The 17,501-nt window shown below is 46.7% G+C and overlaps 1 protein-coding gene across 1 annotated transcript in view; it reads left to right on the top strand.

The window, feature by feature from the left end:
- Nucleotides 1-4,899: 4,899 nt before the first annotated feature.
- PLPP3 (phospholipid phosphatase 3) overlaps nt 4,900-17,501 on the top strand; it is a 44,268-nt gene continuing 31,666 nt past the window's right edge. Inside the window, exon 1 of the mRNA XM_069861931.1 lies at nt 4,900-5,494. Coding sequence (XP_069718032.1) covers nt 5,356-5,494 — 139 coding nt within the window. The 5' untranslated portion in view covers nt 4,900-5,355. The remainder of the gene's footprint in view (nt 5,495-17,501) is intronic.

The raw sequence follows: 17,501 nt of genomic DNA, 5'->3' as shown, positions 1-17,501 counted from the left end.
ATACAGACAGCCCTTTAAGGCTTTGCTAATAAACACATGAAAGGGTTTCACAGAATTATATGAAAATAGTTTTTAATGCCACCAGTTGGGGAGAGGGTGTATTATTCAGGGCTGGAACTTCTAATAATTAATGTGTATCTTTTGTAAATAAGACGCTGCTTTTGATTTTTGCAGTCCAAGTTTCCTCCAATTTCTCTATCAATACTGGGCTGTATCACCAGGCAGTGGGAAATGATAGCCCCGACCTGCTGGAGCTGCTTTGGTGGAACCGTTTTGGTTTTTCCAAGCAAATACTAAGGAAGAGCAGTAGATGGTGCTGTTATTCTCTTTTTTGAGGACAGCGATATCAGACTGAGGACGCAGGCACAACTGGGACTACACATAAGGTGTTAGCAGCCCCCAGTGCTCCCAAATCATAAATCAGGCTCCTTCCAGTCGTGGGATTTGGCGTTTAAAAATTTTTCAGATTAACTCAAAAGGCGCCCTTTTCTACAGCTTGTGCATCTTTATCTTTCAGATGAGATTCGGAGGTCACATTTTCAAAGTTTTTTGTTGTAATCATGTCATTTGAAATTTAATCCCTCCCCCCCACCCCATTTGTACCAATCCTGTGACCATGTCAGGAACTAGCAAGATTTGGGTGGACTAAGTTAAACTAAGAAGAAACACCAGGACTTTGAAACCTGGCAGTAGTATGGGTGCTGTTTTCAAAGCAAACAGGACTTGAAGGTTGTTGGTAAACTGAATACATCTGACTCCGAGTGATTTGGGATGCCAGGAATGGGTCTGTGACCACAGAGCTTCCTACCCCATAGGTCACTTCAGGCACATGCTTGAGGGATGACCCTCCTCTCCTGCATCAATCTGGATACCCAATTTCCAGAATAGCAGCAAATGCTGTATCAGGATGACATTTATCAGCTAATATATTTAAATGACCTGAGGACTTATGAGGCTTGATTCTTCCCAGTGGCACTGGAGAGGGAAGAATTGGGCGTCCTTTGGATTTCACTTTTATTTGCCTCTTTCTGCAGTGACAGGTCTAAGTCCAACTTTAGCAAACATTTCTTAGTGGGGCAGCAATGATTGCACAGGTTGGACAACTCGGCGCCAGTGAAGGTGGCCCACGTGTGAAAGGCAGCAGAAGACACACTTAACCTCCTCCTGCCTTGGGGTGGGCCTGGCAATGCCCCAGTTCCTTCTCTGCACCTCGTAGTTCTTCTTGAGGTGTTTTCTCCAGCAGCAGCTGATGGTGTTAAAAATAGTCTTGAAGAGGGTAGTGGTGGTTCAGCTCTGGACTTCCCAGAAGTTTACTGGTATTCAAGTCTTGTGACTTCAGTTTAGGCCACCTGATGCACAGTATGTAACTTTGCTCCAATTTCCCCATTCGGTGGGGAACAATCTCAGATAACATACAGCACACTGAACACAGCTCACTTTCTTATTTTAGGTTTGCTACAGATACTGTCATTAACAGCTCCAAGGAATACAATAGGCAGGGCCTGGTCCTTCCCCACTGCATGTCCCCTCTCCAGAAAAGCTGCTGCCAAGTCCTCCCCATGATGGAAAAGCAGAGGGAGTTCCTATATAAAACCGCGCTGCAGGTCTGAGGGGCAGTGGTAGTTTGGTGCTGGGCTGTGCATCACAATGAGTGTCCAACCATGAACACTTTAGACACCAAACTGCTCTGCAATATCTGAAGTGTTTGCAGCACATCAGGAAGAGCAGGAGAGATTCTCTACATTTGCAAGTGGAGCAGCCTGGAGTGCCGAGGCCTGGCCGAGGAGCAGCCACGGGAACACGGGGTCTGTGCTGGTGAAGGGCAGTGCTGCTTGCTGGGCTGTCGCTGTGGCCCAGCAGCAATGTTGGACTAATGAAACACATTGCAAAGACTAATTCAAGTTGTTCTGGGCCAAGGAGAGTGGGATGGGATGAGTGGGAGTGTAAGGGCAGGCTACAGATCCACTCCCCACTCCATCAGTTATTTTACATTAAATAATGTGTGAGATAAACTATGTCCATGAGCCTCAGAGCAGAAATTGGAGCTGTCTCCCTTTCCTTCTCTCTCCCCAAACCCACCTTGTCTACCAGGTGGAAACATGAGCTCTAGACAGGCTCCTCTTTCCCCAAACCAGACCTTACTGTCCTCCTCCAATATGCTTTTCTATGGGCTATGGATAAAAAGTGAAAACAGGAACTTACTTACTTTTCACTGTTGTTGTTGCCAGAAGTGATGCCCTTTGGCCTGGACCATGATGACTGGTCATGCTGAATGAGGAAGAGCTTCTCTCAAATTATATTATTGCCATGTAATGAACAGGTTTCCATGTAGTCATGTCCCACAGATACAAAGGTGCAAGGGTGTTCCTTCCCCTTATCCTCTACAAGAGTAGTCTTAAAGGGCTTCTTCTCTTAAAATGGCAAGATTGAATGAATGCAACGCAATTCCTGCCTTAATGTTATTTGGTTCTGAAATATCCCAGTAAATGCTTAAATCTGGGCAAGAGCAAGTGTTACTGCAAATATTTTATCTTCCCATAGATTGTATCAGTGTTGCGTTCCTTGTTCACTGCTGGTCTGGTCCAGCTGAGATAGGAAGATGGTGAAAATGTAAGGTCAGTTGGTCTACAAAAATGTGGGACAAAATTAACTGATAATGTAAATGCAACTGGTTCAGTTAACTTATATCAAGGAAAAAAACCCTTCAGTGGGAACTCCCATAGCGGGAATTTAGAATCTGAAAGGAAAAGCTGAGCCCTAAATGGATAGCTGTTGCATGGTGTGTTCAATAATTGTATTTATGAATAAACAATTAATTATTATCTATGAATCTCATGCATATTATTGACAAAGGCACAGAAGCTGCTTTTTGGCACTGCTGAGTTACCCATTGTCAAGTGTGAACTGAGCAATTGTAGTGGCTGCTCCCTTAAGAAATTGTCAAGATTCACTTATTTGTATGCCCTTGCTTGCATCAACAGTACAATATTTTTGTTATCAAAATGCAAATATTAGTAGCCTGAGGGGTCTTCTAGATGCAAATACAAAACAATAAATTCAATTTCCCTTCAAGTACAGAAAAGGCTTTTTCCCCCTGTTTGCTGTTAAAATGACAGCATGTCTCTCTTTAATTCTTTCTTCACTTTAAACTCAAAATTTAATTTAACCCATGGAATCTGAATGAGGATCACTTTTCATCAGCAGATTTGGAGATGAGGGGAGGCTGAAGGCTGCTGCTAAAAGCCATGGTTCCTCTCGCAAGGGCTGGGCTCTGAAGGGTATGCAGAGGGGTGGGTGCTTGGCCCCTTCAGTGGGGGTGTTGAGCTGGGCTGGGCAGTGTGCCCACAGCTGGCGTGGGGCTGTGCCCCTTGGCTGGAGGAGAATTCCCACGTGAGGATTCTTTCCACTCACTTCAGGCATCCAAGGAGCCTAAATTAGGCACCCACACCTCTGCCACGGTCAGAGGAAAGAGAAAGAGACCTTGAGATGTGTCCTTCAGAGGCAGCCCGGCCCCTGAATGGGTGACCGTCACCATAGGGCATAATTTTGGTCCAAACCTAATGGATTTGTGCTTAATGTCATGGGGAGCTACTGGGCAAGAGAGAGCCATACCCTCAAAAGTAAGGGGGGAGATGGCACCTGACTGCATGTCACTGAGGTGTAATGAAAGAATTGGAGGAAAGTCCAAAGCTTGTTTTCCCCTTTCTTTTTACACTGCACATGTAAAAGTAGAATATGAAAACAGCCGCTTTGCTTTCTTCCTCCTAGGCTGGCCCCAATATGCCCAGGCATGTGTCTCAACAGACTTCTGGAAAACCTGCCCTTACCAGACTGCAACTTCTAGTGCTCAGGTTATAGTCTGCAGCTTCACAAAAAGCAACAGGGAAATGTGTCCTTTTTGGGGGTCATACCTGCCATCCCTGCCTGCCCTCCCTGTCTGTGCAGGGAGGGAAACACCATGGATGTGTCGGGATATGCACCTCGGCACAGGATTTGGCCCAGCAGTGGTTTGCCAGCACACAGACTGAAGGCTGAGGTCAGATACGAGACAAAAAAAAAAAAAAGAGGAAAAGAGGAAAAGTGGTTAGATGCTGTCCTGAGCAGTTTCCTTTGGTACCACAAACTCATCCCCAGCATCTGTGCTCCCAGCTGCCTGCTCGGAGCTGCTAGCATCCCCATCCCGCCAGCCAGGGTTCCTGGGAAACCTTTTGTTTACTTCCTTGACGACTTTTAATTACACCAAAGGGGCGATTAACCGACATAATAATCCCTCACTCAACTCCGAGCGCTCTCCTTGCACTCGCTTTCTGAAGGCGGCGTGGCTGGGGCAGGAGCGGCTGCAGCCGGCGGTGGTACCTGGCGACCCATCCTCCGGCCCCCCCGGGCTCGGTGGGTACCACACACAGCGCAGCCCCCCCAGGGGGCTCTGTCTCTGCAGATGGAACGCGGATCGAGGGCAGGAAGAAAAAACAGCAAAAAGATGCTTAAAGTTATTTGTTACTAGTTTTTCCTTCGCGACGTTACCACGTTTCAGGAGTCCTCCAGACTTGGATCGGCTGGTTGTTTTCCTTCCCCTCCTCTCTCTCTCTCTCGCGTTGCACTCCTCTCTTTCGTTTGTGAACGCTAGAGGCTCCCTCCTTCTGGCCTGCGAAAAAAAAACTTTAGTTCCTGACTCTTTTTTTTTTTTAACTTCCCTCAGGAAAAAAATGTGGAGTTAATTATCTATGTAAAATGTCAGATGCAGGAAAGGGGCTGTGCTTACTTGGATATCCCATCCGAGGCGAAGTGACTGATTTCCCCCCCTCCTTCTTTTTTTTTTTTTTTTTTTTTCCTCTCCTCTCCTAAGGGGTGGAAAGGACCTCGCGAAATAAAAGTGCAGAACCGAGCCGGTGGCTCCCAGAGCGGCCGGGGCGGGCGCGGCGGAGCCCCCAGCGCGGAGCGGAGCGGAGCCCACCTGCCCGCGGGGCCAGCATCGCCCAGCTCCTCGCTCCGAAAACCTTCCCCCCTTCGACTTTTGACTTCAGACGAATCCACATAGACGTGTTTTTATCCCTCCGGCTTTTCCTCCAGGACTTTTTCCACCGCCTTGGGACACTCGGCAAACTTCTTTTTCACTCCCACTTCCCTCCCGCCCCTCCTTTGCTGGTGGTTTTGTGCTTGTTTTGTTTTTGTTTTGCTACTTTTTTTTTTCTTCTTTTGGGAAGACCCGCCTGCTTTTGTTTTTTTTTTTGTTTTTGTGTGTTTTTTTTTTTTTTCCTCCTCCCGGGTCCCACCGGAGAGGCCGGAGCGGCGCGGGCAGCACCTCCCGGCTCGGCTCGGCTCGGCACGGCTCGGCTCGGGCGCTCGCCCCCGATAATGCAGAGCTACAAGTACGATAAGGCGATCCCGCCGGAGAGCAAGAACGGGGGCAGCCCGGCGCTGAACAACAACCCGGCCAAGAGCAGCAGCAAGAAAGCGCTGCTCATCTGCCTCGACTTCCTCTGCCTCGTCATGGGTGAGCGGCCGCGGGGCTCCGCGCCCCTTCCCTCCCTCCTCCTCCTCCTCCTCCTCCTCCTCCTCTCTCCCGGCTTTGGGAGAGCTCGGCCGCGCCGCTCCCCGAACAAAAGCGGAGGGCGAGGAGCGCTCGTGGATCGCGCCCCCGCGGAGCTGGGTTGGGGCTGCGGGACGCAGGGGCCCCGCTCGCTGGAGCCGCAGAGCGCTGCCTCCACCTGGAGCCGGCGGGGTGCGGGGACCCGCACCCCGCCGGCTCCAGGTGGAGGCAGCGCTCTGCGGCTCCAGCGAGCGGGGCCATTCTCTGAGTGTGTGTGTGTGTGTGTGTGTGTGTGGTTATTACAAGGCACTAATGAATTAAGAAGGGAGGCATGGTTTTCTCTTTCTATTCCCCCAAGAGTCGAGGCCAGTGCAGAAAGCTTCATCATCTTGTGTCTGGAAAAAAATAAAAATACGTGGTATCCAATCTATGAAACTAATTGAAGTAGGAGCGTAGCTAGCTTGACTTCCCAGGAATCCAGCCTTCTGCTTAAATAAGTGAGGGGAAACAACTCCTAGGAGTCAGAACTTTGAAACTTTTAAACTTACCCAAGTTTTCTTAACTTTAGCGCTCCTGGCATGACTAAATGCTGTTTGAGTGGGTAAAGGGTTTTTCTTTCCCTCCTCTAGACGAAGGATCCTAAATGAAAAAGCAGTCGGTTGACATCTGTTATTCTACTTGTGATAATCTGGGTAAACAGAACTTATCAAACATTACTGGAAGTTATTGTTAGTGGGAAATAATGTGATACGGCAGAAACTGTGATTGTTTCTTTGTTTCGTGTTACTACAGGTGGAAATAAGAAAGTAAACACCAGAGTTGATGACTTTGGCTGTTTGTTGTTTTTTTTTTTCCCCTAGTGTGAGGAGTATTTTTTAAAAGTAAGAGCATGAATTCAACAGCTGAAGGAAAGTTTAGATCTGGTTGATCAATGGCAGATGAAGGGCATGGGTAGGACATGGTGAGGGAGGTGATTATGTGATGATGGATATAGCCCATGATGTGTGTTTTGGGATGGGCTTTTCAAGTACACCCAGACCAGTAGTGTCGGAACTACCAGTGGATGACTGAGCATAACTTGCTGTGAAAGCCAGCTGCCTCACTTGCAGGAGGGTTGGCTTGCTTTTCTCTCTGCCTTTAGCTGGGGAAGACTAAGAGCTCGTAGTTTCCAAGCACTTGATTCCCACCTTCTTCCTTCCTGAAACAAACCAACAATACTTTGAGAATGAAAAAAGGTGCGCTAGTTCAAGCCTGTAAGACAAAGTTGGATAGATACCAGTTAATGGGTATTTTGCACATTCAGTAAAAAACCTGAGTCTTATGTATGATGATGACAAGCAGAATTGAGTGAAAGAAGTTATTTTAAAGTGGAGATACTCAGTAGAGGTCTTCTGCTGGTGCCTGTAGGCACATGGCCAGTGGCCTCCAGTGCAGTTAAACTCAGTTACGCCTCTTGAGCAGCTGCCCAAAAACGTTGAGTAGCAGGGAAACTGAAGGCTTTTCCTCATTTGAGGACAACTTTAGGAATTATTAAAACTGGTCATTTGATTTCCAGAGAGGTCTGTGACACTGCATTGGCTTCTAATGCAGGTAGTGCTGTGATTCTGACCTGATTTGGTTTTCTATGGGAGGAACATGAAAAGAATACACTGTGACTAAAATGTCTTTCAGGAATGCCACAGGTCAGCTCTCTGTGAGGTGGTAGATGTGTACAAACACTTCTTTGTTTACATACAAATGTAAACAAATTACCCAGAAGACAATTACCATAAACATCTAAGAAAGCTGGAATAAGAAAAGCAGAGCTATCAGGAGCTTCCTTCAACTTTAATTTGGTGGGAGTCGATAGATTCACTATTGTCTTTCATCGTTAACTACAATGGTTATCTTGACAGTAAATGTTTAAGGGGAAGATTTGTATCTTTGTTCCATGGGGATCACAGGGAACAAAGTTGTTGAGCTCTTCAGTGAAGTGGAGTAGGTTGGATGAAGATCTGCTGAACCATACCTCCAATTTCTCCTGCCTTTCCAACTTGTGTTGGGTTGGCAGGGAGATGAATATTTTGGAATACCCCACTCCTCTAATGAGTGCACTTGGCACTGACAAATCCCTCGTTTCTTGCATGAACAAGAGGTTTCATCACCGACACTATGAACTTCCCAGAAATTTCATGTTGGCATTTAACTCGGTAAAAAAGGCAGTAAAGAACTAAGTGTGCATTTATTAAAGCAGGTCATCTGAGAAGGGGAAAATAACTTTCTCCATCTGCTTCCTCCTCTTGGGAGGGCTCTGTTTAGAAAATTAGAAGATGCTTCCTGAAATTGTTAGGGCTGTAGGTGAGCTTGATGGTGTGGAAGAGTCTCTGCTACCCCATCCTTGACTTGCTGGTCATTGTGATGCATGTGAAAAGCTGGGGGTGGGGGGAGGCTGAAGCTGCCCCTGCTGAGCTGTTCTGTCATTTCATGTTGGAGCTCAGTGGGGAAGTTTTGAGCAGCAAAATGAAGTGTAATGGGAGAACCTCACTCTGACTTCATCTGATCCTCAGCCCGATTCAGCTCCATCCCTTTGTCAGGAGTTTCTTGGACCGCCTACCTGGAAGATAGAGTTGTTATTAGGGAGGACTGGTGTGACCCTGGCCGGGGCAGGTCTGACAGAGTATCTTACCCCAGTGCTGTGGGGTTTTGCTGTCCAGATTCAGCTCTTCATGGAGCTGCTGTGACCAGCCACCACCTTTCTGCAGGAGACATGGGCCAGGTGGGGAAAAGCCTCTTGCCCTGACCCTTGAGGTGGGATGTTCTGGAGCCTGGCACCACAGATGTAGCATCTAGGGTTAAATTTACTCTTCTCCTTCTTTTTTTCCCCCCCTTAACAGGGACTCCCCGTGTTCCTGTTCATCAAAATCTGAGCAGCCACCTGTGTGACCGGTGCTAAGTCGAGCATTTAATCTTGGAAGAGGGAGGGGAAGGCTGTGTCAGCAAGGCTGATTGAGCAGATTAGGGTCTTTGGTAGCTTATATTTGTGACACTTGCACAGGTAGAACAACTTCCAAAAAATTCTGCTTGTGCTATAAAATAGAGGGATTTCATCTGGCATACCTGCTTCCTAGGCTCGTGGAAACTTGGTTTATGGGCGCGTATGTTTCAGGCTAGTGAGAAGTAAACTGCACATAATTTACCGCCCTTCTTATTTTCTTTCTCTAATTTAATTTTCTCTTTTCTGTCAACCTCAGTTAATCTGTACAGCACAAGTGTTACTGACTTTGAGAGGTTTTAAAGCAACAGATGGATAGGCCTCTTGCAATGTTAATATCTTTTTAGCTTTCTCACAAATTTGGCATCTCCTCTTCTGTAGTGAACCTGATGCTTAAATGAACTTTGAAACTAAGTATTTACACCAGCAGGACCTTGAAATGTTTATGTAAGTAAGGTTATAATCTTATAATTTGGGCTAACAATTTAGATTACTCTTAACTTTCCTCTTCTGTGTAGAAAATTGCATTGTCATCCAGCTTTCAGAAGCAAAAAGAGTTTGAGCTCTGCCGGAGGCCCTGTCGCTCCATCACAAAAATCGGCGCACACAGCCTGGGATTGTCATTTAAGTGTAAAGAGTGGGAGGAATTAAATATGAGGGATGAGGTTAGAGTTATTTGGCTGCTGTAAAGTTGATTTGATGAGCTAAGCAACTTTTCTTGGTCCAGGTTGGGGTTTGGGTTTTTTTTTTTATATATATATTTTTAAAACTACTCTGCCATGCAGAGCTCACTTGTCATGTAGGTAACATCTGTCTATACACTCCTGAAGAAACTGCTGACCCAGCCATTTCTTATTTTCAGCAAGGGACAGTGAGATCCAGGTGCACTAAACTAGCCAGACAGCCCTGCCAGCACCTTGATGGTGTCTTCTCCCTGCTGTGTCTTCTCTGTGTTGGGGGAGGGCTGAGTCCATACTGCACACGAGAAGCTGCGTGGGCAGAGAGGCGTCATCGTGTTTTGAGCATCCCTAGATGGGGTTTGGTCGTTAATGTTTATGTATTGCTTATTTTAATACTGGTAAGATCCTTGGCGGCAGTGAACTCCCTGCGAGGGAGCCTGGTTCTGTCTCAGGGATGGCTGGTCTGGAAGTGTTTTGGCAAAGGCAGGTTTGCAGAGTTGGAATCTTGGCATGGTGCCGGGTGATTGTATCCCACCACCACCTGGGAGTAAAGAAGCTTTTCTGAGCCTTGAAAAGCTTCTTATTAAATCAACAGTCAGCATTCAAGCATGATATCCATCCTTAGTTTTGGCCCTCTCTTGAAAGACCAAAGGAGGCAAAGACAACTGGAAGAAAAGATGAGAGAAATATTTTGGAGGTGTTAAAAATACACTTTTGTTTTGATGTTGGCTTTATTAAAAACAAAACAAAAAAACAGGCTATCAAGAGCAGGTTATTAGTGACAATTAAACTTGAGGTGTTAATTGCAGAACAAAGAAATGCTGTAGCTGTGGCAGACCCAGTCCTGGGGGGTATAAATCTGCTGGCTTTCCTGAGTTGGTGGAATTTGGCCAGCCTAAAGATATGTCTGCAGGAAAGCAGGAGTATGTGCAACTGCTTCATGGCCAGAAGTGCTTTGAATCCTATGTACCTGCTGCCGAGACAGACAGGAGATGGGATCACAATTACGGTAGATGACACTTCTGTTTTCAATCGTCTCTGTTTGTAGTGAGCACAGAAAATAATATAAACATCACTCCCAGATCAAACAGATTATTTTTATGCCCTTTAAGTCTCAATTTAATATGCATGCCTTTCGAAGGCTGCTTTGGTCTCACTTTGTTTGTCGAGGTACAGGCTGATGGTGTATCCTCCAGATGCTTGTGCCTCCGTATACCATACCGCCTGAAGATGGTTTGCATACCACAGCTGGGGAACCTGCGCTAGGCAGGCACACTCTTGTGAACCAGGGCTTCTCTTTAGTCCCTGCATCTGACGTAGAGTTTTTGCATGCCTGCATCTCTGTCTCAAACAACTTAAAAGAGAAGGGGGGAAAAAAAGCCCCAGCCCTTCTCTCTCTAGCTTGCTCTGGCAGAGCAGACTCCATCCTCTCTGTTTCATTCGTACAATGCTCCCGCTTCATCCATGGCAATCCAGAAGGGACCGTTGTGGTCGCCCAGTCTGCCTGCGCCTTGAACAAGGGCATGACTGTTGAAGGCAGCGTGGGGAAAGGCAGCAGCCCTCAAACCCTTCTATCCCAGCATCAACACAGCAGGCGGTGAGAACAGCAGCTTCCCCAGCCCTGGTGCATTCTCACGGGGCTGCGTCCTGGGGGATGGAAGGGGGGCAGTAGGGAACCCCCTCCCCGGATGTGGCTTTTCCTCCTGCACAGCAGGATGCCAGCTGGGGTTTTAGTACAAGTGCTGTCACATTATTATTTCTTTCTTCCTTTTTGTTCTGTATTAGGGCCCTGGCTTCTGCAGTTGTGTTGGGTCAGGATTCATATTTCAAAAAGCTTGAAAATGAGAATCGAATGATAAAGCCTCAAAAAAAGAGGTAATCCAGCACTTATTCTATAATTATGAAATCTGAAGTCAGTTTTCTGAACATACTTCATGATCATTATTTTTTTTTCACTGGCTGGTGTGGCAGAGCTGTAGGACCCCTGACAGAGCAGAGGCTAAAGCAGTCCTCTGTGCTTCCCACCTCACTAAAATGGTGCTGCAGACTACACTGCATGTACAGGGGTCCTGCCTGCTGCTAGGCTTTGGTCTGGCTTTGCAGATACTTCAGCTGGAGGGATCTCACCACGAGTTGGGAAGAGGCTGCCCTGTCCGTTATGTGTCCACGTGGATCAGTGTGGCCCCTTTTTCAGAAGGGCACTTGTATCCCTTTCAAAGCCACCCAGTCCATTCCCATTTTGCTCTTTCCCATGACATCTACCTTGAAGCACTACCTTCTCCGCAAATTTGGCAAGAAAAAAGTTCCTTAGTGCAGATCAGATGTCTGTGTACGGGGCTGTGTTGGGGCAGCTGTTGGGAAGTTATGCTCCAGGATCTCTTCTTGCCTTTTAGCTGCACGCGATGACTTAGGGTAGTGGTGGGATTGTGATCAGCAGAAGCTGCTCAAGTTAGATCTGAAGATGCATAATGTCACCAAAAAGAGGGATCTGATATAACTTTCGACACAAACTATTGGAAAACATGCCTTAAGCATAAGTTTGTTACCAAGACAATGTATTAACAAGTTTGAAAATTAGGTTTATCCTGGTGGGTTTCTAAGTATCAGAAATCCCTATAAACTCCATTCTTTCAGATTGGTCACGTAAGTGGTCTTGCTTTCTACATGTCTTGGATGTTTTGAAGACAGAGGGCTGAAAACTGACTCGACTCATCAAATAAATGTTAGAAGCAGAACATGTAATTTAACTCCAGAGCTTCTGATGATCTGAAAATGCCTGTGCTCTTTTTGCTGTGTGTTCTTGTTCCAGTGTTGCCTGTAGCTCGCACCCATATATGAGCTTGTCTTATCTAAGCATATGGTGCTCTCAGTCAGGAGCTACAGGGCTAGGCTGTGGCTGTGAGCCAAAGCCCAAACGAAGCTGCAATTGGTCTGACAATGCTGTTGACACTAAATTAGTGTTGAATGTTCACAATCCTCTAGTATTTTCCCATACTTTTTAATCTGTTCCTCAAAAAGACCCAAGAACTATGTTGACCATAGCACAGAAAAGCTTAGGAGATGCCTCCAGCCTTCCTGATACCAGTGGTGTTAGCCTGCAGTGCATGGATTGAGACTAGGTTGACATTGCTGGGCTAACTCAGATCTTGCCCTGAGCAGGAGGAAAACTCCTGCTTCAGCTCTGCTGGTTGGAGGAGCTGAGGACAGCGTAGCTATTACTTCCACGGGGTTAAATGGAAAAGTGAAAGTTACTTGTTAGTGGTTTTGGGCAGCTGTCCCTCTTGCAACAAATGATGATCCCTCTGAGGGCTTACTTTGCCCAGCAGTGTCAGGGTTGCTTCGTGAAGGGACAAGCTCTATGGTATCCTGTAACTAGCTTTCAAATGGTCTTACTGTAAATAAGTGAGAACGACAACCACTTCTGCAAGGTTTTAGAGCAGTGCCCTGTGTTGGCCATACATATACTGATGACAGGCACTGCACGCAGATTTTAATTGCATTACCGTTAATTTAGCATGTGCTTATGCAAATTGAGACATCATCGCGTGCCTCAATGTCCAGCCACTGAATTTGAAAGCCAATGTGCCAAGTGGGAGCTGGGCTTCCTGCCTTCTTGATGCTCAGCAAGTTATTTATGACCTCCGTTTTTGGGTGGTGTGATGGGCCTTTCTTTAAGCTTGAGGCTGGCTGGAGCAAGCAGCCAGCCCAGCCCCAGTTATTGTTTTCACTGATGTTGACTGCAAGATCTTTCCTCTAGTCTTTGTAGCAATGTAGTGGCTGTGGTAAACAGTCCCACGCTCCACGCATTTTGAAGGCTTCCAAGGTTTTATTGCAAAGCCCACCTCTCTTTAAAGTAATAGTTTCCAAAGGGAGAGTGAAAAATAGTGTGACAAACTGCTGGTAAGCAGGTCTGCCCAGTGAATGCTGGGTGCATTCATGTTCTGAGCTATGCTTAGGGACTATTTTTTGGATGGACAGTAAACTGATGGCAGGCAGCAAGACTCCTTTGAAGTCGATAGCTGTGAATCAGTTTGGTGTTAGCAGGTTTCTTAAGCTGCTCTTTGATCACTGGTCAGAGGCCCTTGCTCTTTGGGGAGCTGCTTCTCCCTTTGCTTCCTGGGTTGCAACCCAGACGAAGCCCAGGAGGAATCCAGGATTTGAGCCCTCCTGCCCTTCGTGCTGCCTAGACAGGTTGCAGGGAAGGTTTGTACCTCTGGGAATTTCTAGTCTAAGGATACAGGGAGTGTGAAGGAGCATCACCTCCATGCGTGGACAGGGAGCTGGAGCCCAGTGAGAGCACACTTTGAAGGCAATATTTCCAGTATGGATGCACCCAGGTGCCCCATGGGGTTTTCAGAGCTGTCTCTAATTCCTAACAATTTCGGTGAACCTGCAAACCTCAGTGCTTCTGCCAGTGCTGCCAGGCCATTGCCTGCCTCCCAAGGTACCTTTTGAAATCAGATCGTCAGTGATGTGCAACCATGGAGGAAGTCTGCAGCTCCCAGGGCTGGGGCCAGTACGTGTCCTTAGGACATGTTGCACCTGTCCCAGAGCTTCCCACCTTGATGCGTGTGAAAGCTTCCCCGGTTGGCTCTGTTCCCATGTTTCTATGTTCTGCAGAAATGGGAAATGACCTTGCATCACCCATTGCAGCGGGAACTGGCTCTTTGGTCCCGAAAATAAGAGCTGAAATTTTTCTGGTTAAGGATAAAGGGGGTGGGGGGAAGTTCCTCAGAGACATCTGCCAGTTGATAATACGTAATACAAATGGCTAATTCTCAAAGGAAGGGCTTGTAGGGGGCTGTAGCCCACTCATACTTGCCAAGCTAAAAAAAAAAAAAAGTCCCTTTGCTGCCTGATCAGAAGAGGCTATGTTTTCACTAGAGGTTTTGATTTTTGTGAGGTTATTTATTCTTATCAAAGTTTACAGCATTCATGAGAATCTCATCAAATTATTCCATATTTTTTTCCCATAATCCAAAATGAATCGGTTTTTGTCTAGCACTCCATGTTTCTTAACTGTCCCTGCAGCTTTAGCATGCAGCTGTCATTCTGCTGCAGCTCCCACAAAGCAGCTGAAAACCAAGGTAACAGCAACATTTTGAGTGAAGGGGATGAAATGTGGAATAGGTTCAGCGTATTTCTTTGTCATTGTTGGAGTCCTATTCAGCTCCAGGCTGAATAGGAGGCTGATTAGCATGTGGAAGCATTTCTAAAGCATTGGGCTGGGAGAGTTAGTTGGCTTTTTTTTTTTTCCTTAAAGGAGAAGTTTTGTGGCATGTGTTTTTCTGACGGAGCTGGCACAAGTCTTTGTCAAATGCAAACCCAGGGAAAAATTAAAACAGTGTTTTAGAGAAAGCCTGTTTTGATAAATCACTGGGTGCATGGGTACAAAGAAGTTTTCCAGTGCCTAAAGCTCTAAGAGCCTACTCCAGGGTCTGGGAACACAGCACATTTAAAACAGCCAGACAAGTGGAATAGAGTTTGGGGCACCTCTGGATTGTGGAGATAACAGGGCCTTTGCTTTTGCTTTAGCTAAAGTTGTCTGAAAAACTGGGTATTGCTTTATGAATGCAGGATTGGGTCCATAATCTGAAAATCCACCTGCTTAAATGCTCAGCGTTTTGCTTTGACAGAGAAAGATAGAATGCTGAAGTTGATTAAAAAGTTAACTGCAACTGAAAAATAACTTTTCCCCCAATGAAATTGTTTCAAGTCCTGGGCCTGAGGCTGGTTTCAGAGATGAGGGTTGATTCCCGCCCCCCCCGTGTTTTTTGGGGCAAGATTTAGGGTTGACATACCCTTACAGTCCTTTGCTGCAAGGTCTGCCATGTTTCACTGCAAACGGTAACTGAAATTAATGCCTTGGTGCTGTTTGTGGGTCTGTACTAGACCAGAGGTCCTGGCATGGAAGTACCATATCTCCTGCCATCTGTGAGATTGTAGGATTTTGGGGTGCTTGCAAGCCCCAAGGGAGATGGGGGACATTAGGACATTAGGAAAAAATTCTTCACAGAAAGCGTCATTGGGAACTGGAACGGTCTGCCCAGGGAGGTGGTTGAGTCACCTTCCCTGGAGGTGTTTAAGGCACGGGTGGACGAGGTGCTAAGGGGAATGGTTTAGTGTTTGATGGGAATGGTTGGACTTGATGATCCGGTGGGTCTCTTCCAACCTGGTTATTCTATGATTCTATGATTCTATGACCTGTTCGTGTGCCCAGCATTGTATGGATGTAGCACGCTTGTCCCGCTGTGCTTGCAGACCGAATGGGCAGTGCAGGAAAAGGCATTTAATTTCTGTGTGAAATGTGTGATGGACTTGAAGCTGCATGGAAAGCTTATGGCAGAAGTTGGAGTCGAGCCCTCTTGGTAGTGCTTGTGTGGACCAGACCCTGTGCCTGAGTTTCTCCTAGGAGCAGTGATGCCTTATCTAGTTGTTTGAATTATTCCATTTTAAGAGCGGGGGAGGAAAAAGTGCCTCTCTGGCTCACTGGTGTGTCTTAATGTAGGCAGTTGAAGTCTGATTCAAGTATTGTTTAATTAAGGAGAACTTAGCTCCTCTGGTCACAAGTCACGATTAAAAGACCGTTTGAAGTGATTCTGCAATGTTTTCTCCCCTCCCTTCAACGTGAAGAAAGTTCCGAGGACTGTACGTGCCCCAGCACCGAGGTTTTTGAACGCTATTACGGGACCGCAGACCTGCTGGCAAATCTGGCCGCTGCCAAGGCATCTGAACATTAAAAAGCCCTGCAGAGGGGTGGGAGGGAGTTCAATCTCAGGATACGCTGATTTGGAAAGGGAATCCAAACAAAGAGGCTTTTCAGCAGAGGCTGAGGCTTGGCTTCTCTCAAGGGCAGTTTGGGCTTGGGGAAGCATCCGGGAGGCGGTGAGCAGAGCAGGAGTACATGAGCTGGATGCTGCGTGGTGTAAGGTTTCCCAGCACAGAGCGGTTTTGTGTTACAGGCTGGGGAACTGGCTGTAAGCACTCCTCACTTTTCTTTTCCCTTTTAAAAATTTTCTTTTATTTCAGCTGGAAACAAAGGAGAGGTTTAGACTTTTTTTTTATTGCTGTTGCTGTTTTCTTTTTTGAGAAAGGAAAAATAAAGGTTCCCATACCCTGCCCCACCTTTCCCGCAGGTTTGGTGATCTTGCTGTCAGTGCTGGAGGGGGACCCATCAGTGTTTCCAGCCTGGAGAAACCCTTTGCTGGGTCACAAGCTGGCCTTCCAGCTTTTTCTTTTGCTCAGAAAGAACAACCCACCCAGAGGCTCATGGAGCCTATGGTGCTGGAGGGCCAGGCACCCCCTAAAGAAGGACCTGGCTCAGATAAGGAGGAGTGAAATGAGGTGGATGCTGAAGCACTTTCTTCGCAGCGGGAGGGATGCAGAGTGGGGTGTGCATCTGCCAGGCCCCTGGTTCCCACTGCAGCCCTGTCCCTCACGGTGGCACCTCTGAGTGCCACCACGCTCTCAAAGTGCCACGGGGAGCTGAGGAGGTGCTACCAACCATCCCAACCAACCAGTTAGGTTTTTTTATAGGCACCAGATGGTTTTAATAGAGGAAAGTTGAACTTCTTATGACCCTTCCCCACAGACGCTGTTTGTTGTTTTGTAATTGTGGCCAGGACAAAATCATGTCCCAGAACCTGCAGGGAGTGTGAGAGCTTGGTGCCTGGTGCCTTCTTCTCCCACCCCACTATGAGGCCTCCCGCCACTGCTTCCCCTACTCCTCTGCCTGCCCAGCCTCCAATTTATCCAGGGGAAGCTTCTGGACGTGACAGACTTGAGGATTTCCACCCATCCCTGGTTAAAGATATTATGAAGAGTACAAATTGGAGAAAAATGAAACGTCTAAAAGCAAAGCACGAGGAAGCAATAAAATATCAGGTCGTGTTTTTCTTTCTAGTTGATTAAAAATTGTCCTGGTAAGCAAGAAAGCTTTCATGGCTGGACAAGACATATATTGTGTCAAATGTAATGGAAGGTTTATTAGAAGGATAAAGTGGTGTGAGCATTGGGTTGCGCTCACAGCCTTTCTGATGTTGAATTATCCTGCAGGACTGAAGGAATTTTTGCAAAGGTGTAGGAGCAAGAAGTGGGATGAAGAAGCTGCTACTCTTATGGAGAGAAGAAATGTATGGAAATGGGGGTGTCTGGAGTGGAGAGTGGGAGACACAGCTGTCTGCAGGCTGAACAACTGTCAGAAAAATTAATATAGAAACTGGCTGTTGGGGAAAGCAGTAAGACAAAGGTAAAGGACGAAGAGCAAAAGCTATCAAATTACTGCTAATGATGGTCTCTTGGTGTTATATGTATATCCATA

Source organism: Phaenicophaeus curvirostris, chromosome 8 (assembly GCF_032191515.1).
Source record: "Phaenicophaeus curvirostris isolate KB17595 chromosome 8, BPBGC_Pcur_1.0, whole genome shotgun sequence".
In the NCBI taxonomy this organism is placed as follows: domain Eukaryota; kingdom Metazoa; phylum Chordata; class Aves; order Cuculiformes; family Cuculidae; genus Phaenicophaeus; species Phaenicophaeus curvirostris.
This window is presented reverse-complemented; position numbering and strand designations above follow the sequence as displayed.